At 42.7% G+C, this 21424-nt stretch overlaps 2 protein-coding genes, 1 long non-coding RNA gene and 1 pseudogene across 9 annotated transcripts in view; all 4 read right to left on the bottom strand.

Annotated features, from left to right (window-relative positions):
• Window positions 1-13689, bottom strand: part of CERS5 (ceramide synthase 5) — a 32396-nt gene extending 18707 nt beyond the window's left edge. For 2 of the 4 annotated variants that reach the window (XM_060657666.3, XM_060657663.3), the window contains exon 1: window positions 13300-13689. In XM_060657666.3, coding sequence (XP_060513649.1) covers window positions 13300-13496 — 197 coding nt within the window. In that variant the 5' untranslated portion in view covers window positions 13497-13689. The remainder of the gene's footprint in view (window positions 1-13299) is intronic. The other 2 variants (XM_060657662.3, XM_060657664.3) reach the window with 2 other exon arrangements.
• Window positions 2014-3862, bottom strand: LOC132694396 (small ribosomal subunit protein uS14 pseudogene; annotated as a pseudogene).
• LOC132694397 (uncharacterized) lies at window positions 4283-11084 on the bottom strand. Its single transcript, XR_009617290.3, has 2 exons — window positions 8400-11084; window positions 4283-5772 (listed from the first exon to the last, which is right to left on the bottom strand). It is a non-coding gene; the product is annotated as an uncharacterized LOC132694397 (long non-coding RNA).
• A 3557-nt stretch (window positions 13690-17246) lies between the features above and the next one.
• The window catches only part of LIMA1 (LIM domain and actin binding 1), an 85043-nt gene continuing 80865 nt past the window's right edge, over window positions 17247-21424 (bottom strand). For all 4 annotated transcript variants that reach the window (XM_060657660.3, XM_060657661.3, XM_060657658.3 and 1 more), the window contains exon 11: window positions 17247-19535. In XM_060657660.3, coding sequence (XP_060513643.1) covers window positions 18527-19535 — 1009 coding nt within the window. In that variant the 3' untranslated portion in view covers window positions 17247-18526. The remainder of the gene's footprint in view (window positions 19536-21424) is intronic.

Raw genomic sequence — 21424 nt, forward strand, 5'->3', positions numbered from 1 at the left:
TAAGGAGGAGGAAGAAAGAAATGGAAATAGCTAAGATTCTTAAGAATCTTGACTAAGAAGAGAAGGGAATGCCTTCAACATCCTGCATCAGAATCACACTTCTCCAACTCCCACTCATTCCTCAGTCTTCGTCTCTCTCTCATCTCGTTTCTGTCCCTACACTCCATTGACACTGCTCTTGCCAAAAATGATCTCCTTATTGTGAAATCAAATGGATGCTTTTCAGTCCGGTATCCTACCTGACCACTCCACGTTATTCCACATTACTGACCATGCCCTCCCTCTTGAAATGTACTTTTTCTTAGCTTCCTTACTTGCCATACTCCTCCTACTTTTCTCCCTCCATCTCTCTGGCAACAGAAGTAGACTGCTTGGTATGCATTGCTAGTTGAGTCACTTGGACATGCTACTTAACTTTCTCTGTGCTCCCGTTTTCTCATGAGGATACAAAATGAGGATAAAATGAGGATAACTGTAATTATCTACCTACTTCATAAAGTTACTATGAGGACTCAATAGAATAGTGCCTGGGGGGCGCCTGGGTGGCTCAGTCAGTTGAGCCGCTGACTTCGGCTCAGGTCATGATCTCACGGTCCGTGAGTTCGAGCCCCGCGTCGGGCTCTGTGCTGACAACTCAGAGCCTGGAGCCTGTTTCAGATTCGGTGTCTCCCTCTCTCTGACTCTCCCCTGTTCATGCTCTGTCTCTCCCTGTCTCAAAAATAAATAAAATGTTAAAAAAAAAAAAAAAAGAAAAGAATAGTGCCTGGGACAAAGTAAGTACTTATTAAATGCTTACTACAGATATTATCAAATACTATAGGGTTGTCATACCTCTTTTCTCCTTTTGGGTTTTTTTCCCCCACTCTGCTTTTTCCTAAAATATGCGGTTTCCTCAGAGTCCTATGCAGGTTCTTTTCTTACTCTACACACCCACTCTGGTTGATCTCATTCAGTTATAGCAGAGGGTCTCCAAGTATGGTCTACAGACCCCCAGAAGGCCCCTGAGATACTCTCTAGAGGCCCAGAAAGTAAAAACTATTTTAATAATAATATCAAGACATCATTTGCCTTTGTTACTGTGTTGACACTTGCAACGACAGGGCAAAGCCATGGTGGATAAAACTTATGGTACCTGAGCACAAATGCACCAACTGTAGTAATGGTTATTGTATTCTTCCTTGCTATGTCCTCTTAGTTTTTTTTTCTTTTTCTTTTAAGCCAGTTCACTTAAGAATGTCCTTGACGAAGCAATACAAATGATTGATTTTAACAAATCTCAGCCTTTGAGTATACTTTTAAGAAGTATTATGTGATGAAATGGGAAGTACACAGCACTTTTGCTACATAGCAAAGTATATGGTTGTCTCAAGGAAACACGCTTGTTTGACTAAGTTGTGCACTGAACTTAAATCACTTTTTCCTTGGGGCACTTGAGGGGCTCAGTCGGTTAAGCGTCTTGACTCCTGATTTCGGCTCGGGTCATGATCTCAAGGTTCGTGGGATTGAGCCCACATTGGGCTCTGTGGTGACAGCACTGAGCCTGCTAGGGAATCAATCAATCTCTCTCTCTCTCTCTCTCTCTCTCTCTCTCTCTCTCTCTCTCTCTCTCTCCCTCCCTCCCCCTCCCTCCCTCTCCAAATAAATAAATAAACATTTTTTAAAATTACATTTTTCATAGAATACAATTTTTACCTCAAAGAATGGCCAACAAACTAAGGTCATTCGGACCTGGTTATTTTCTTAAAAATGAATGAAATAAGCCTGTCACTTCAAGAAAACAAACATTGTTGCCAATGATAAAATTCAAGCTTTCAAGTGAAAATTAGAATTTTAGAGAACTTATATCCACCTTTGAACTTGAAAACTTCCCAATCGTTCAAGCTTTTATGATAAGACTAGTTCTGATGAGATTAATAGGATTTTTAAATGTTGTATAAAGAAATGTATTGACATTTGGGAGATCTATATAACTCAATAAACCAGTATTTTTCTTTTTTTTAATTGAAGTACTTTAATTTTATGTACAAAGAGTTAGCAGGAAGGTAGGTGTCTTGGATATCTACAGTTAATGTAGGTATCCTGGATGACCCATTCAAGGAAGCTCATTTAATCAAACTTAATGAAGCCTTTATCCTTTGCATACTGATGGAAATGATGGTGGCACATAGTGAGGCTATATTTCCAGATTAGACTATGCCAGTTTGAGTAGATGTGGCAAGAATGAGAACCCTCACCGGATTTCCTCGGAAGGCTCCAGTAGAGCTGCTGGTGACCCATCTTGCTCTCTGGGATGCAGTGAGGCAAAGTTACCAACCCATGATCTCCAGACAGACCAATGGATTTTAACATGAATGAAAAGCTCAATGACAGGGTTTCATATTCCACAATGCAACCAACCTTTAAGAAACTACTTCCTGTTGGGGTGCCTGGGTGGCTCAGTCAGTTAAGCATCCAACTCTTGATTTCCGCTCAGGTCACGATCCCAGGGTTATGGGATCTAGCTCCACGTTGGGTTCCATTGAGCATGGAGCCTGCTTAAGATTCTCTCTGCCCTTCTCCCCTGCTCACACACTCTCTCTCTCTCTCTCTCAAAAATTAAAAGAAAGGAGGGGCACCTGGGTGGCTCAGTCGGTTAAGCGTCTGACTTCGGCTCAGGTCACGATCTCACGGTCTGTGAGTTCAAGCCCCACGTCGGGCTCTGTACTGACAGCTCAGAGCATGGAGCCTGCTTCGGATTCTGTGTCTCCCCCTCTCTCTGCCCCTCCCCTGCTCATGCTCTCTCTCTGTCTCAAAAATTTAAAAAAAAAAAAAAAAAAAAAAAAAAAAAAGAAAGGAAAGGAAAGGAAAAAAAGAAAAAGAAAATATTTGTTATGTCTTGGTGTTATATCAAAGAAAAAATACTTCCCCTTTCCAATGACATATTTGTGTGAAGCCAGCTTTTATTTATATACTTCAACTAAAACTACATATAACAAGAGCCTGAATGCAGAAGCCACCGAGAAGAATCCAACTATCTTCTATTAAGTCAGACAGTAAAGAGATTTCCAAAAATGTAAAATCAATGCTGTTCTCTGGATTTTTTTTTTTTAGAAAATAATTACTTTTCAAAAATGCTATTCATGTAACATGGCTACTATCGTTATTTTTAATGAAATAATACATTTAAATTATACTAATACTATTCATTTATGTGCTGGTGACTCCCAAGCATAGATTTTGAGTATCCCCTATACATATGCACCCATGTCAGTGTATTTTTCTGAGTAAATTTTTTTATTAAAAAAATTTGGGGGGGGCGGCGCACCTGGGTGGCTCAGTCGGTTAAACGTCCGACTTCGGCTCAGATCATGGTCTCAAGGTTCGTGAATTCCAGCCTTGTGTCAGGCTCTATGCTGAAAACTCAGAGCCTGGAACCTGCTTCGGATTCTGTGTCGTCTTCTCTCTCTGCCCCTCCCCTGCTTATGCTGTCTCCCTCTCAGAAATAAACATTTAAAAAAAATGTTTTTTAAAATTTTTATTTATTTGAGGGGTGCCTGGGTGGCTCAGGTGGTTAAATCTCACTCTTGGTTTCGGCTCAGGTCATGATCTCATGGTTCATGAGTTCAAGCCCCAGTCAGGCTCTATGCTGACCACATGCAGAGCCTGCTTGGGATTCTCTGTCACCCCTCATTCTCTCCCTCTCTGCCCCTCTCCTGTTCATACTTGAGCTCTCTCTCACACTCTCAAAATAAATAAACTTAAAAAGAAATAAAATTTCATTTCTTTGATTGAGAGAGAGCGCATGTGAGTAGGGGAGAAGGGAAGGGTAGGGTAGGAGGGAGGGAGGAAGGGGGAGAGAGAGAAACAAAGGGAGAAAGGGGGAAGGGGGGGGAGAGAGAGAGCGAGCGAGCGAGAGAGAATATCTTAAGTAGACTCCATGCTCAGCGTGGAGCCTGACATAGGGCTTGATACCACGACTCTGGGATCATGACCTGAGGTGAAATCAAGAGTCAGTCACTCAACCGACTGAGCCAGCCCTAATTTTTTTTTTTAAGATTTTGTTTTTAAGCAATCTCCACATCCTATGTGGGGCTTGAACTCACAACCCAGAGATCAAGAGTTGCATACTCCTTCTACTGAGCCATCCAGGCACCCTTCTGAGTAAGATGTTCAAAGGATAGGATTTGCTATCTACAAACTCATGTGCTATACACATTTGTTGTACATGTATATGTATTCTTTGCAGTTTCTTTCTTTCTTTCTTTCTTTCTTTCTTTCTTTCTTTCTTTATTGAGAGAGAGAGAGAGAGACAGTGCAAGTGGGGGAGGGGCAGAGAATGAGGGAGAGAGAGAATCCCAAGCAGGCTCCATACTCTCAGTGTAGAGCCTGATGTGGGGCTCAAACCCAGGAAACTGTGAGATCATGACTTGAGCTGAAATCAAAGAGTCGGATGCTTAACCAACTGAGCCACCCAAGCACCCCACGCAGTTTCTTTTGAGGACTTTTTTTTTTAAAGAATAGTGTCTTCAGGGACTCTTTTTTTTTGAGAGAGACAGCCTGAGTGGGGGACCTGTAGTGGTAGGGGGACAGAGGATCCGAAACCAGCTCTGCACTGACAGCAATGAGTGCAATGCAGGGCTTGAACTCACAAACCGTGAGATAGTGACCTAAACTAAAGTCTGACGCTTAACCGACTAAAGTCATTCAGGCACCTCTCTCTCTTTTTTTTAATTTAATTCATTTTTTAAGTTTTATAAGTAATCTCTACACCCCAAGTGGGACTCAGACACACACCCCAGATCAATAGTCTCACACTCCTAGGACTAAGCCAGCCAGGTGTCGCGAGGACTTTTTTTTAAATTGGCAAATTTGCTCTTAAAGCAGAAGCAGACTATAAAGAAAACGACCTCTATGGCATATATTATCCTAAACCATGGCAAGGCACACACTGTGGATTTATACCAGACTATTTTCACTCCTCCCACATGTATCAAAGTTATCCTCACTTAGACTATTACAGAGCCTTAAAGCATTAAGATAATTAGTGCCCATGCAATTTGATACACTGCTAGGTGCTGTGATGAGAAGGATCAGCAATCCTGCTTACATCTAACCTCATTGTAAGGAATGTAAGTCTTGAGATAATAAGAATTACTAACAGTATATATGTTGAAATGTTTCAGATGGACACAATTTAAGACTAAGTTGTAGTATTATTGTACAGTAGTTAGTGAATATTTTACTTGCTATAGAGCAGCAGTTCTCAAAGTGTGGCTGAAAAATAGCTGGGGGTCCCTGACACTCTCATTGTTGAAGAGTTTCTCCCTTTCCGACTATATGCATACATTTCTTTCACTACACATATCTATCTTTCTTAAATGGACTATCTTTCCACTTACAGTCTTAAATGACGATACAACTTAATGTATAGTAACTTAAATGTAATGTAACTTAAAGTAGAAATACACAAATGTACAAGTGCCAAGAGGTGGATCAGAGAAACAGGTTAACAAAAAAACTGTTCCTTAAGAAGTTTTCACCGTTCTTCAGGGTCCGAGAAACAAGTGTTTGCTAGTGAGACATTAAGCCTATATTTTAGTTAACAACTGTTAAAAGGAACTGAACCCACCTCCTCCAAACTCCCATAACAGCCTTCTGCATACATTTATGACACTGTATTTTAAACCACTGATATTCTTGCTTTCTTCCTGCGAGCAAACACCATGACTTACATTTTTATCCGTGGCACACAGTCTGACAACTGGCAGATACTAAGTTCTCAATAAATAACTGCTGGAGAAAGAAGAAAATAGGTAAAAACTAAATTCTTAACCAAAAGGTGAAGTGTTTCAAGGAAATGTGCCCACCTGTCCTCCTGGGTCATCAGATAACCTACCAGCTCCATGTAGGAGAAGGTCCCTGATTTCTGAGGAATCAGTAGAAATTCAAGTTAACCAATTTCAGTATAAGGGGATTTCCCCAAGCAGAATTAAACACAGCAAACACAACCCGACTGGGTTTGAGACCTCCTGTGCTTATTTTTTTAAACATCTTTTTTTTTTTTTTTTTAAGTTTTTTTATTTATTTAGAGAGAGAAAGAGAGCACAAGCAGGGGAGGGGCAGAGAGAGAGGGAAAGAGAGAATACCAAGCAGGCCCCGCGCTGTCGGCTCAGAGCCCCACTTGGGGCTCAGGGGCTCAAACTCACAAATGGTGAGATCATGACCTGAGCCAACATCAAGAGATGGGACACTTAACTGAGTCACCCAGGCGCGCCCTGCGTGGTTATTGAGACTTCTTACAAATGTTGACGCTACCCAGAAGCCAAAGACTGTAAGGAATACCCTTTTTAAGAAACACCACAGGGGCACCGGGGTGGCTTAGTCGGTTAAGCATCCAACTCTTGGTTTCAGCTCACATCATGATCTCATGGTTTGTAAGTTTGAGCCCCGCATAAGGCTCCGTGTTGGTGTGGAACCTGCTTGGGATTTTCTCTCTTTCCCTCTCTCTCTCCCCTTCCCTGTGTGTTCTCAAAATAAATAAATAAACTTTAAAAACAAACAAACAAAACACCATAATTTTGAGAAGAGATAAAATACTGTGATTTTTTTTAATGTTTATTTATTATTTACTTAGAGAGAGAGAGTGCGAGCAGGCAGAAAGGGAGACAGAGAATCCCAAGCAGGCTCCACACCATCAGTGCAGAGCCTGAGGTGGTGGCTCAAATTCATGAATTGTGACTTCATGACCTTAGCCAAAACCAAAAGTCAGATGCTTAACCAACTGAGCCACCCAGGCGCCCCAAAATACTGTGATTATTCCCAATGTCTTATCAGGGCTGTGCAGCACTCCACATACATTTAACTTCTTGACAAACTTGTTTGTTTACAGATCATTAACTACTCGACTAAGAAGATATATGCAGAAAACTAAAATTACAGAGCAATGCCTGGCTAGAAGGCACTGTCAATTACTCAGTATTACTCAAAATAGACTATAACTAGTCATTTAAATCATTCGGAAAATGATTTATATTTAAAAAAAACCCATTTTTGCCACAACTTTTAGAAAGATTTGTTTAAAGCATGGTCAGAAAAAAAAATTAAAAAATAAAAGCATGGTCTGATATACTTAGGACTGATCACCCTTCTGGTCCTAAAAAAAATAAATCAAATGTGAATTTATATTAAAATTCTTTTCAGGGCGCCTGGGTGGCTCCGTCGGTTAAGCGTCCGACTTCGGCTCAGCCTGCTTCGGATTCTGTGTTTCCTCCTCTCTCTGTCCCTCCCCCGCTCATGCTCACGCTCATACTCCCTCTCTCTCTCTCTCTCAAAAATAAACATTAAAAAAAATTTTTTTTAATAAAATTATTTTCAGTTATAAATACTTGTTTGAATTACTCCCATCAGCACTATTCAACAGAAATATAATGCAGGCCACATATATAATTTAAAATTTTCCTTTTCTTTTTTTATTATTTTTTAATGTTTACTTTTCTTGAGAGAGAGAGAGAAAGAGCATGAGCAGGGGAGGGGCAGAGAGAACGGGAAACAGAATCTGAGGCAGGCTCCAGGCTCCAAGCTGTCAGCACAGAGCCCTACATGGGGCTGGAACTCAGGAAGGAACTGTTGAGATCCTGACCTGAGCCCAAGTCAGATGCTTAACCGACTGAGCCACCCAGGCACCCCTAATTTTAAAATTTCTAATAGCCACATTCAGAAAAGGAAAAAAGAAACAGGTAAAGTTAATTCTGATAATATACTTTGGTTAAACAGACATATCCAAAATATCACATCAATATGTAATCAATGTTGAGGCACGGTGGATGGCTCAGTCAGTTAAATGTCTGACTCTTGATCTCAGCACAGTTCATGATTTCACAGTCTGTGTGATCAAGCCTGTCGTTGGGCTCTGTGCTGACAGCAGGGAGCCTGCTTGGGATTCTCTCTCTCCCCCTCTCCTGCTCTCTCTCTCAAAATAAGTAAATAAACTTAAAAAATAAATTAAAAAATAGTTATTTCCTTGTAATCAATGTTAAAAATGAGATATATTACATTCTTTTTTTGTCCCCCTGCACTGTCTTTAAAATCTGGTGTGTGTTACACTTCAAACGTATCTAACACAGCACATTTGGACTAGTGACATTTGAAATCCCCAAAAGCAAGTAGCTACTATACTAGCTAGTGCAGTATAGTATAGTGCAGAACAGCACAGTTTTAGAGAATTCTTCATATCTAGGAAAAATGCCTTTGTTTCTACGAAAACTCGTTTCAGATTTTTTTTTTTTTTTTTAGTTAGAAGTGATTATGGTTAGCTCCTTTTGCAGTAACATTTCAATTAACTTCCCCAAAGATAAGGTAGGAGTGGGTTCAAGCAGAGTCCAAAACTCAGTGAAGGGCAGCTTTTATCTGCCTAAAAATACCTCTGGAAAGGAAGCCAAAATAGGTTTATCTCCCTTGCCGCTCCGTAAGAAGGGTGCGGGGGTGCCTGGGTGGCTCAGTTGGGTAAGCGTTAGTTAAGCGTCCAACTTCGGCTCAGGTCATGATCTCACAGTTCGTGAGTTCCAAGGCCCATGTTGGACTCTGTGATGACAGCTCAGAGCCTGGAGACTGCTTTGGATTCTTTGTCTCCTTTGCTCTCTGCCCCTCCCCCGCTTGCCCTCACTCTGTCTCTCTCTCAAGAATAAATAAACATTAAAAAAATTTTTTTAATTAAAAAAAAAAGGTGCAGATTTCACTTGCTGCCTCCTCTTAATTTCTTCTTTACCCATCTAGGAGACCCTAGTTTTCTGAATCAGGAAGTGGCTAAAGCAAAAATATCTGACATGTTTCTTTGCTGTGCTGAATATATTGTCTCCAGGGATAAGCCAGGAACCTGACCTCAGGCATGACAGTATTCGGTTTTCTGCAGAGCATCAACACCCACTGCACAGAAAGGGTTGGGGAAAGAAGTTTCCCCAGCAAGAGGAGGGGCGCATAAGGCTTCTGACCATCTGGAGCTAATGAAGAGGTGGATTCTTAGACAAGGGCAGGGCCATGTGAGTATCTTTTTCAATCTTGCCCTGCTGGATCTGCAAACCTGATTTAATTCTGTGATTTACAATTCAATAACGCCCAACAGAATACCTTTAGAGATGCAATGGAATGGGCAGTTTCCCTCACAGCCTAGTCAGCAGCTATGTCCATTCTTCCCAAAGCCTTTCTAACCCGTCAGGAAGACCCACTGATCCTGGGTCACAATGCAGTCACTTGACATGGATCTGGGAGGAAGGCAGCAGGCCTGTCAGGGAGAGGAAAAAAGTTCTTCCTCCACTTAGGGGAAATGGGGGAAAACAAGAAGAAAAAAAAAAAAAGTACGTAGCAGAGGTAGCAAGGCTTACGAGAGGAAGATGAAATGAGTGGCTGAGAAACGTGCACACAAGAGTCACTACTTTTGTTACCAGTTACATGACAGGCTAGCAAGTGAATCTGTTCAGTCTCCTATGACAGAGAATGGTATTGAGAAGGCTCTTTGCACACCCCAGTGAGGTTGCTTTGGAAGTAACAAGAGAGAAGAGGGGATTGGAATAATGAATGAGCAGCAGAGAGAGCTCTAATCTATCTCCTGAATAATTCACAAAATAATTTTCTTCTGGCAATACAGAGCTCCTATTGCAATAGCATATTCAAAATAAATGAGCCTATATAGATCTAATGGTGTCAATGGTGTCTCAAGCTTCTACTTGATCCCAAGAAACAAGTGCTCAAGTGACTAGATATTAAATTTCAAACAATTTTATCATGAACATAACATGAAAAGAAGTTTAAAAAAAAACACATGGAAGAGTTTCTTATCTCTGTTTTGTTAGGGTACAGGGTAGTGTGAATATGTGTATGGGGGGAGGGGATAAAGAGAGAAAAAAGCTGTAGAAAGGTACACAACATGCAAATATATGATGAAATTTAACAACAGAAACAAAGGAATTTCTCTCAGTCAAGCCAAACATCCATTTCAGGTTGGAGATCTAGATTCTGATTACTCCTCTGGGCATCTATGTAGATGAGGATGGGCCCTCCTCAAACCTTCAATAAATATTTACCGATCACAGGCCACACCTGAGGCATTTTGCAAGGCACAGGCCACCACAATACAGCCACTCAGCAGAGGTCCACAGAGGGCAGCCTCCATTATTTGGTAAGTAACAATCTCCTATCCGCAGCTCTTTAGCAAAATAGCTAGATACAAACACTTTACTTATTATGGCCCCGCGGCTTTTCAAGTCATCCCTATCAGAGGAGGCTGTGGTTCTCCAGGGAATGTGGGAACTAAAAAACAAATGCTCAGCATGGTTGATGAGAAGGATGGGAAGGTAAAACCAAATTGTAAACTCTATTCTTTGGGAGATTTTTTTTTTTTTTAAGTTTATTTATTTAGTAATCTCTATAATCTCTACACCCAACCTAAGGCTCAAACTCAGGACCCCGAGATCAGGAGTCACATGCTCTTCTGACTGAGCCAGCCAGGCACCCCTATTTTTTGGGAAATTCTTAAAACAACACAAATAGAGATAATTTATCAAGGGACATAATATAAGACTCATTAAAATATGCAGAACAATTTGAAACAAAAATCTGAAAAAAAATACAATCTTCAAATCAAACACATTAAATAACCAAGAATAAGATGAGCATGGATTTGTTTTCCAAATCCTAGAATACTAGGAAGAGGTGGCTTAAACCTTAATCCTTGAAAGGAGGTTTAAGGAAAGGTTAAAGATGGCTACACCATATAGTGGAAAGAGCCCGGGGCTTGGGAAAATGATCTGGATCTTGGTTCTAGTTCCTCCTCCAGTGAGTATGAAACCTCTGAAAAGCTGCAGGATGTTTCCAGGCTAGTTTACTGTCTATAAAGAAAGTCCTAGCTCACACAGTCTATGATTACTAGAAACCAAGTCACTTCTAGAAACAAATTAGATGGGATTTGAGAAATGAGAAAAGGAGGAAAAACAACTTAGCTGTACCAATATTTCTAATACGTCTTTTCCTATACTCTAAGAGTGGCTTCTACTACCTTTATGGAAGACCGGTGTAGCAAGAGAGGAACTGCTAATCCAGCACTCAATTCTACTGCTAACTAAGGTAGTAGGTTTTATAAAAAGAAACAAAATAGCAGGACCGCCTCCAAGGTTAAACTTTCCCAAGATCATACATGAGATGAACAGGATGCCTGACCTTACTAGCCAAGGAATATCATACTAGAATGCTTTCAGCTCAGTATTCCCATCCTCCCCTGCTCCCCTGACACCGAGCACCATAGAAACATTCAGATAGAATTCCCACAGGTAAAGGATCCTTTTCCAGTGGCTCCGCCAGGGGATATAGAAGTCTTTACAGCCGTCTGAGGGAACTCTTTGGAAATCTGAAGATATATGCAGTTTTTTTTTTAGTTTATTTATTTATTATTTTGAGAGAATGCACGTGCAAGTGGGGGAGGGGCGGGGGGGGGCGGGGAGAGAGAATCCCAAGCAGGCTCTGTACTATCATTGCGAGCATGATGCAGGGCTGGAACTCACAAACCACGAGATCACTACCTAAGCCGAAGTCAGACGCTTAACTGAGAGCCACCCAGGGGTGCCCCTATGCAAGTTTATATAAAATGGGTATTTATAAGAAACATGCTATTTCCTCTTATCAGTAACGTGAATAAACTTCCATATTGGTATACATTTATATAAAAAGCAGAGAATATTTTCCTAGGACAATTAAATTTTTTCTTAAATTGGTGTATTTTCCTTTTTAGTCATTACACTGTCTTTCTCTTTTTTCAGCCCTCACATACAGCTGCCAAGGTGGAGAGTACCCAGATCTAAGTTATTCCTAAGAGGGAAAAGTGGTTTGTACCACCACCCCAGGAATACTTAATACAATGCCTATACTTACAAAACTGTAACACTAAGGTCCCAAGGACCCAGAAAAGGCATTTAGATCTTTCAGTTTCATTTGCTTCAGTTAAAAGCATCTTGATTTTTGTACCTGAACGTCTGACGGAGAGCACTTTGATAACAATACACAAACACTATGAACAAATGGATGAATGACAAGCTGGCTACAGAAAAGAAATATTTTGTGAAAGACTTTTGTGTCAGAAGTAGTAGGCACTTTTGAAAAGTAACCCAAAACACATAATAACTAATTCTTCAGAGAGTAATAGATTCTCTTTATTTGCAGTATATTCCCGTCCTAGAAAGGGCGTTTCTGCTCCAGATAAGGGCCAAATGAACAAACGATGTCAATGTGCATCCTCATTACCTGAGACCTATGAAGAAATAAGTCTCCTTTTCCGCAGAGTAGATTTGATCAAAATCACCCACAGCTGTAAGCCCACAGTATAAAATCGCCACATCAAGTCCTCTGTGAACATTTCATCTTAGACAGTAGGTACCAACTACTCACTTAAGGAAAAGTGAAATCACTTTTATCAAGAACACGCGGTCAGAAAAAGAACTGTGATTCTGCTAAACTCACTTAGAAGCCAGCTCAATACAGCTTTCCTCTGATAAGCCCTACAGATCTCTTCCTTTCAAAATGACCACTCCTCCTTCCATCTCAGGCCTCTAAGGCCTGTTCCGCAACTAACCTGACACCTTTCTAGACTTTGGAACCCCAGGCTCCACCACGCCTTATCCCTACCAGATTTCCACTCTCTTGCGGGCTCTGGTAGCAGTTTTTGGAAATTTACACATGCACAAAAATGTCCATGAACTGATAAAGCAAGGCCTGGGGCCTAACCCTGCTCCCCTCAACTCTCATTAAGTGTCCTCGCAAATCTCAGATTCCCCAAAACCCGCTCCTTTCGCTTGGAAAGGTTGGCTCTTAACGTTAACCGTTCAGCTTCCACAGCCCCAACTAGTTCTGGTTCCTGTGGCCCTTTCCTGTTTCGCTCTTCGGGTGTTCGGGTTCTCGGCCGCAGCTCACACACTCAACCTGTTTCCTGTCTGTAGGATCCCTGGAGGCTGGGAGCAGGCCCAGAAGAAGCCCCCCCCCCCCCCCCAACTCCACTCCCAGGGCCTCCGGGATCTAAAAAGGGAAAGGGCCCGGCCTCCCCTAGACTCTCGTTCTTCCACTGTCCACGCCCCAAACTGTCTTTACCTAAGCTCCGCGACCACCTCCGCCACCCTCCGAACATCCCGCGCTGCAGCCCGGGCTCCCCCAGCCCCCTGCTTCCGGGCTTCCCCGCCAATTCTGCTTCCGGTGCTCGGCCTTTCCCCGCCCCGAGCCGGTTCCACCGGTCCGCTCCCCGGCCCCGGCCCCGACCCTCCGCGCCACTCGCTCGCGGGCTCTCACCGCTCGAAGAGCAGCCGCACGGAGAATATGCCCGCCGCCACTGGGAATGCCGAGAGGATGTGTCGTGCCCGCGGGTAGCCGTAGCCGTCACCCGGCCCCTCAAGGTCGGCCCAGCTCACGTTCTGGGGCAGCCAGAAGCGTTCGCTCCACAGCCAACTCCACAGCAGGCCCAGGGCTCCCGCCGCCGCTGTCGCCATCTTACGCCCGCCCCGCGGCCACCGCCGCCACAGCTTCAGCTGCCGCCACAGCCAACGGAACCCGCGGGGAGGCGGACCCGGGGCGGGGCCGAGCCGGCAGCCACCCCTTCCGGCCCCTTCGGGTCCCCGGCCCGTCTCAGCCCGCCTCCTCCGTGGGGCCGGGCCTCTTCAACGCCCATCTCACCTCCCCGCCCACCCACCTCCCGGACGGCTGACCCCAGGGCCGCCTCTCCTTGGGACCCCGCCCCCCGCCGGGCCATGCCCCTCCCATCTCCGCCCCGCCTCCACCTGCCCCGCAGGCCCTCAATTCTGGCCCCGCCCATTTTTGCTGTGAGTTTCAGCCACGCTTCTCTCTCTCTCTCTCTCTCTCTCTCTCTCTCTCTCTCTCTCTCTCTCTCTCTCTTTCTCTCTCTCTCTGTCTCTCTCTGTCTCTCTCTCTCTCTTTCTGTCTCTCTCTCCTCTCCTCTCTCTCTCTCTCTCTCTTTCTCTCTCTCTCTCTCTCTTTCTGTCTCTCTCTGTCTCTCTCTCTCTTTCTGTCTCTCTCTCCTCTCCTCTCTCTCTCTCTCTCTCTCTCTCTCTGCCAGCCACGGCCACACCCCTTATTTCAGGCCTAGCTCCCTTAAGGGGACACTCCTCTTTCTCAGCCCAGCAGTCTCAAAGGCTGTTCCCGCTGCCGGGCAGTCCAGACCTGCGTCTCTGCTCCTAGCAGAGCAGGCTTTCATTGGGGTCTACCTCGCCATCTCGGATGGTTCCGCCTAACCGCTCCTCCTTCCACCTCTAGCGTTTTTTGTTCCTAACCTTTTCCTTCCTTCGAGTCCTTCCATGATCTCAATTCCCTTTCACTGTTTTATCCCCTAAAATGAACTTTTCAAAATCCTTTTATTTTTCTCATGGGTAAAAGGAAATGGGAAAATAGCCAAAGGATATCATACAAAGAAAAGTACAAAGGAAAAAGAAAAATAAATGATAGCGAATATTTAATGAGGCTTACCAAGTGCCAGGTACTGCACTGAACATTTTACACCAGGTATTTAACTCCATCATTCTATGAAGTAGGTATTGTTTTATTTACTATTTTATGGATGGGTAAACTGAGGTCCATAGAGATCAAACAGCTTGCCCAAAGTTATATAGGATCGTGGTAGAGCAGGGCTTCTGAGCTAGAAAGTCTTTAGACTCTGAAACACTGAGCCCTTATAAACCTCCTTAATTTTAGGTTTGCACAGTAAACATTTAATTCTTTTGTGGATCTACACAAAAAAGAAGGGGAGCCACAGACAAACCTTCAGAAAGCTAAATTCAAAATGTCCCTCAACTGCCTGAGATTCCTGACCTCTGGTTGCTGTCTGTTCAAACCTGGCTACAAGGTTAATTACCACAGGCTAACTCGAATGATCTGAAAAAAGATTAAAAGAAATTAATCTCTACCTCTTGTTCAAGGACAGATAAAGTAACTTTATAACTAGTAAGGTATGCCTACACCAGAAGTTAGAGTTTCAAGGGGACAGGAAACAGGAGAAAAAAGTGTGCCATCCTAAGTAGACTAGGTTTGCTTTAGCTCAAAGGTTCTCAAATTTAGGGTACCACAGCCCAGATATTAGCTTGTCCCATCTCCCACATGGAGAGTTTGCTAAAAGGTTTCTTTTAGCAAAGAGATTCTGATTCTGATTCAGGAGGTGAGTCTGAGTGGGGCCTATGAGTTTGCATTTCTCATTTTTAACAAACTCATAGGCAATGCCACTGCAGCTGGTCTGAGAACCACTACATGGTGCCATGTTTGTCCAAACCCAGCAATAGCTTAGTGGTAACGACCACCCTATATCCAAGGTGTAGTGTATTGTATTGTATTGTATTGTATTGTATTGTATTGTATTGTATAGTAGTAATGTTTACTTAATTTTGAGAGAGGGAGGGAGTATAAGCAGGGTAGAGGCAGAGAGAGAGAGAGAGGATCTGAAACAGGCTCTGTGCTGACAGCAGAGAGCCTGATGAGGGGCACAAACCCATAAAGCGTGAAATCATGACCTGATGCTTAACCAACTGAACCACCCAGGCACCACAAGGGTGAACAAGAAGTGAACTCTCCCTGATTCCTGGGAATTCAAATCAGAGCCCCAGAGGACAAAGAATTTGGCATGCAGGCACAAGCACACAGTGATCTTGGTCTCAAGGTCTATCCCCCCCCAAAACACATTTGTACCATTTCTCGACATCTTGAGTGTGAGAAAATATATACTTAAGGAAATGGGTAATGAATGTAAACTTTCTGCCACTTTCACTTTGTCCAGGAGTGATTCAACCAGCAAGCTGGTAGAACTAAGTTGGTCCTGTAGTAGTCATGAAGAGTCTCCTTAACCATCTCAGGTTACAAGCTGGCCCCTTTTCTTGCTTCACCAACAGGACCTGTTGCCACCACTGACCTACCAAGCCCAAACAAGTTGCCTTCATTCAGAAAGCTGAGAGAAACACTTTGGCTGTAGGTTCTTTTGTTTTCTAAGAATGTTTAGTGTTACCTGGTCATTCTCTTGATAAGAACCACCTTTTATTATATTGATATGGAGCTAGTCCTTGTTTCTACTCTCTGTCCCTATATCTGTCTTAGTCTTTGAATGGCAAAGAAAACATTTCTTCTAAGGTTAATCTCAGTCCCTGCATACCTGATATATGGTGACATACTCAACTGATATCCATAAATACTGGTCATAGGTACTCAGACTTTTTTGTATAAAATCAGTAGGCTCGGGGCGCCTGGGTGGCTCAGTCGGTTAAGCGTCCAACTTCGGCTCAGGTCATGATCTCACAGTCCGTGGGTTCGAGCCCCGCGTCGGGCTCTGTGCTGACAGCTCAGAGCCTGGAGCCTGTTTCAGATTCTGTGTCTCCTTCTCTCTGTGACCCTCCCCCGTTCATGCTCTGTCTCTCTCTGTCTCAAAAATAAATAAACGTTAAAATAAATAAATAAATAAATAAAATAAAATCAGTAGGCTCAGTGAGTACCATGTGGATGGGTTGGAGCAGCAGAGTCATACAGTAAAGGCAGCTAAACTCAAGCCAGGATTCGATAGTTTATGAATGTCATCAGGAGCTTCTGGATTAACTGTTCAGTGAACAGGACTTTCTAAAGGACTTCAGCCTGTGATGGGGCCAAGAGCAGAAAGTAGTACCCTACCATCCATTTGGAAGACCAGGCAAGACCCTGGAACATGTAACAGATGACTCAAAAAGTGTGTTTATCTCCAAGGAAATCCACACTCCCACACTTCCATTAACAACAACAACAACAAAAAGTGTTTTAACTATTGGGGCAGTTGCCTCTACAGGCAAGGAAATCAAACAACCAACTATGCCTCTGCCCAGGGTGGAAAACATCCATTTTCAAGCAGAGACATTTGGAAATTCCCTTTAGCATGTTAGGCATAATTGCAAGGTGAATTATTAAATGTTGAGTACAATTAACAATAAAAAACCACCACCAGAGTTTGAATTGTTAAAACACACAGCTCATTTGGAATGTACACACTAAGTTTCTTGCCAAGTTGCTCTCAATTTTTCAGAAAAATTTGTCCTCTTTTAGGAAAGATCAAAGCCCAAGATCGACCCAATGCCACCACCTAGTGGGGAGATATATTCATAACACCTCTCTTCACTTAAAATGCATCAGACCCATGTGCCTTTCTTCCCAGACTGCTAAAGTAAAAGGTCTTGAGACACTGTCATAATGTAAAATAATAATGGAAAAGGAACATTGAAAAGTTCAGATGTAAATTAAAAGCTTTATTGAATAAAAATGTTTCAGACTAAGCAAGACTATAAGAAAGCAGAATATTTTACATCTCTAAAAAATATTAGAGCTAAATCTCTAAAAATGCAGGACAAAGAAAAGCCTATGGCTTAAAACATCTCTCTCCCCACATACAATTTGGAATATCGATTATGTACAACAAGTGTACTCAAGTTTATGTTCCAAAGCCTTAACTACTAGAAAACCACCCCCCCACACACACACACAAAGGCCTGTAATTGGTTTAATTGCACCCTGGGAATACTGTCTGCCATAAAAATCAATACATTTCAGAGCTGGTATGTATTTAAAAAACTAGTGTCCCAGAAAGGGGATATCAGAAGTGGAATATAGGGTCTGGGGGTCTGAGCTCAAGTGGCTTAAGGCAGTTTTTTTCTGTTATTCCTTCTTTAAACTCCTCACTTTGCTTTAACATGCAACATGGCAAACAGCAGTACAAAAGATCTTATAAAAATATTGCAGTTTTCAGTATATGATGAGCCCATAGATACCACCAAAGAAGAAAGCAATCACTTGGGATGTAATCAGACTCATTGGCAAATACCAGAGCTTATTTGAGAGAGAGTGGATCTCTCCAAGCACCAAATGTGCTCAAAAAGTGCCCCAAAAGAACAGTTGTGTTATATCTCAGTAATCCAATTCAGGATGTGGCTTAGAGAATGGGATGCAAAGCAAGAAATTCCCCATGTATATCAGAGTGAGAAAATTAACCTAAAAATGTTTTAAAGATTACATATTTGATTTCTTAACAGATGAATGCTAAATAAATTGGTATTCATTTAAAAATATACAAACTGTGCCCTTTATACTAAAGTGCGTTCAGTCATAATGTTTAGGTCCCTAAACCCCTTCTGTGTGTTCCCTAATTCCATAGTTGAAGTGCGACAATGTGCTACTAATCGTCTATTTTTGTACTGCCTTTTGGGAATACAGTGGAGTCTGAACTATATCAGTTGGCATACCCGCCCCCCCCGCCCCCATAAGACCTTAAAGCACTTATGTATATCATCATTGCTAAAATAGAGGACTGAAGTAATATTATCTATAGCGTTTAGAATTGGTTCACTTAAGCTGCAGTATGGGATTTTTTTGAAGCAAGAACTCCTCCAGAACTGCTTCCACATAAATGACAGTTCATGCTAAGACACCTGTTTACGGTGCATCACTTTGATAAAGGGCAGTGGCTTGCTAACACTAACATAGATTTAAGGCCCAGCACCGTTGCAGTCTGTCATTCCTCATCATCCTCATCCTCATCGTAGTACCGATTTCTTTTTATCTGTTCCTCCACAGACAGCTCTTTGACTACTTCTCCCTCCCAGAATCCCACATCCTGGGATTTCTGATGCTGGGTAGTGAATTCTTTAGGGGAGGTGCTTTCTGCAAAGCTGGACCAATTTGTAGACTTGGGTTCTAGTGGGGACTGCTCTTTGAGGTTTCTATCGTTTTCATCTAAGCTTGCACCATTTTCTAGAAGATTCTCACTCCCCATCTCGAAACCATGATCTTCCTTACTTCTCCTCCCTGCCTCCCCTCCTTTAGATTCTTTGTTTTGCCTGGTTGTTTTTCCCACACTACCATTCTTTTCGGAGGCACTGGCATTTTCCACTTGTTTCCTTTCTGCTGCCATTCCTCCTATAAACTCCTCACTCTGCTCTGACATGCTCCAGCCTTTCCTTATAGGTGGGGATAGGATTTTGGGGCTCTTGACTGAAGTGGTTCGAAATGAAGCTGCCACAGTGAATGGACGGCTTCTTTCCTTCAGTGAAGAAGATCGTCTTAGCTTCTTCAGATCCAGATCCACATCCTCGGGAGCTTCAGGCTTGCTGATTTCATCCTCAGGAGGCCATTTGGGCTTGGATACTTTGATCCCTTCCTCTAAGGTACTTCCTGAACTACCAAGTTCAGTGGGGGGTGGCCAGGCTATCTTCAACTTCTTGGTTTCAGCTGGCTTGTCTTCTTTCTCTGGCTGAGAGGATGCCTTGGCTTCCATACTTGCTGTAAGCACACCCACCTTAGCAATGGGGGCATCTTCGACCCCTGGGCTCTGAGGGGTCTCCCCTGCAATTGGAAGCTGGGCTGGTCTCTCCAAAGTCCCTTCATTTTCATTTTTGCTTGCCCACAGATCCTTGTGTGGTCTGTGTCCAAAGCCTTCGTCATAGTTGCCTTTAGCTTTAAAGAGTTGATTGAAGTGAGGCTTACAGTAGATTCTCCCATGTAAAGATGCATATGTTCCTAGACTGTTGTTAAAAGAAAAAGAGCATAAAGTTGAGGTATCTATATACTCTTACTTATACTAGCAGGCTGAAATTTGGCAACTTCAGTATTTTCAGAAGTTGCTAAGTGAGAAAAATACCTTTAAAAGCACATCAATCACCTAGGATTCTTTACCCCCTCCCTTTCAAGCACGTTTGTTTTATTACCCTTATAAAAAACATGCTCACTTCTAGGCCTAAAGCTTCACAAGACATTCATGTGGTACATCTTCCTATTTTCAAATGATTTCACTCCCCTCTGTCAAAACTGTTAAAAAAAAAAAATTTCTTCCAAGAAGTCTTCCCTAGGCTATCCCACCTATCTCTGACCACTCATATATTTCCTAAGCATTTATAACCTTTCACTACTTATAATGATATTTTCCTTTGTACAAAGCTGAATCATTTTCCTCCTCGTTTCCCATTTGTGTTATAATTTAAAAACACATATCTACAGGAGTAGGTATAATGCTTTGCAAATGGATTGCACTCACAAGACACTAGTGAATGAATGTGGTTAATAGGAGCACAGTAGCTGGGAAGTAAATCTACTCTAATGTCAGTGCTGGACAGGCCTTTAGGAGAGTTGGTGTCTCTTGCAGGGTAACACAGTTCGAAGGGGGTATGAAAACAACAGCATTTCCACAGAAGAGATACAAAAATTCAGAAGCTTAGAAAAATATGCTTTGGAGAAAAAAAGTAATACCGTGGGCAGAAAAAGAACCAAGGAGCGGAAGTTACAGAGGAACGTTTTGGCTCAACAGAAGGAAAAGTTGTTGGGCTGGAGCTACCCCCACACTGGAACAAGGCAGTGGGGTATCGACCCCTGTGGAAGTGCCACACAGACGCCAGCACGTCTTTCAAGAGTATTTTCATTTATTTTTGAGAGACTGAGTGAGGGGCACAAAGAGAGGGAGAGAGAGAGAATCCCAAGCAGACTCTGTGATGTCAGCACAGAGCCCGATGCAGGGCTGGAACCCATGAACTGTGAGATCATGACCCAAGCCAAAATCAAGAGCTGGACACCCAGCTGACTGAGCCACCCTGGTGCCCCTCAAGAGTATTTTAGAAGGAATGCTTGCTCTGAAAGGAAAGCTGGAGGAAGTGACATCCTGGTTACTTTCTTCTCTAAAACTCTATGATTAAAATGAGTTAATATGGAATATGTCCCCAAATGGCCACATTTATATCCATACTTTGAGTTACTTGGAAGAAATGATACATAATTATTTTGTCACACATAAAAAGAAGCAATATACAGAATATGTGCTCTTCAGTGCCCATTATCATTGCTATTATTACCATTTATACAGTGTTTGGGACATTTTCAAGTAAGGGCTGAAACAACTATACTTTTTTTTTTTTAATTTATTTATTTTGAGAGAGGCAGACAGAGTGCAAGTGGGAGAGGGGCACAGAGAGAGGGAGAATCTCAACCAGGCTCTGCGGTGTCATTGCAGAGCCCGATGTAGGACTCGAACTCACGAAACTGTAGATCAAGACCTGAGCCGAAATCTAGAGTTATATGCTCAACTGACTGAGCCACCCAGGCACCCCTAAACTCTTAAGATTTCTTAGCTTTAAAGGGGCGCCTGGGTGGCTCAGTCAGTTGAGCATCCCACTCTTGGTTTCGACTCAAGTCATGATCTCACGGTTCGTGGGTTCAAGCCGCACATCAGGCTCTGTGCTGACAGTGTGAAGCCTGCCTGGGATTCTCTCTCCCTCTCTCTGCCCCTCCCAAGCTCTCTCTCTCTCTCTCTCTCAAATAAATAAATCAACTTAAAAAAAAAAAAAAAGATTCTGTGAGACCAAAGGAAAATATTCTACTAAATTAAGTCACAGGGGGGTTTTACCTGCCACCCATTAAGATTTAA

The sequence above is a fragment of the Panthera onca genome, chromosome B4 (genome assembly GCF_046562875.1).
Source record: "Panthera onca isolate mPanOnc1 chromosome B4, mPanOnc1 haplotype 2, whole genome shotgun sequence".
Taxonomy (NCBI): Eukaryota; Metazoa; Chordata; class Mammalia; order Carnivora; family Felidae; genus Panthera; species Panthera onca.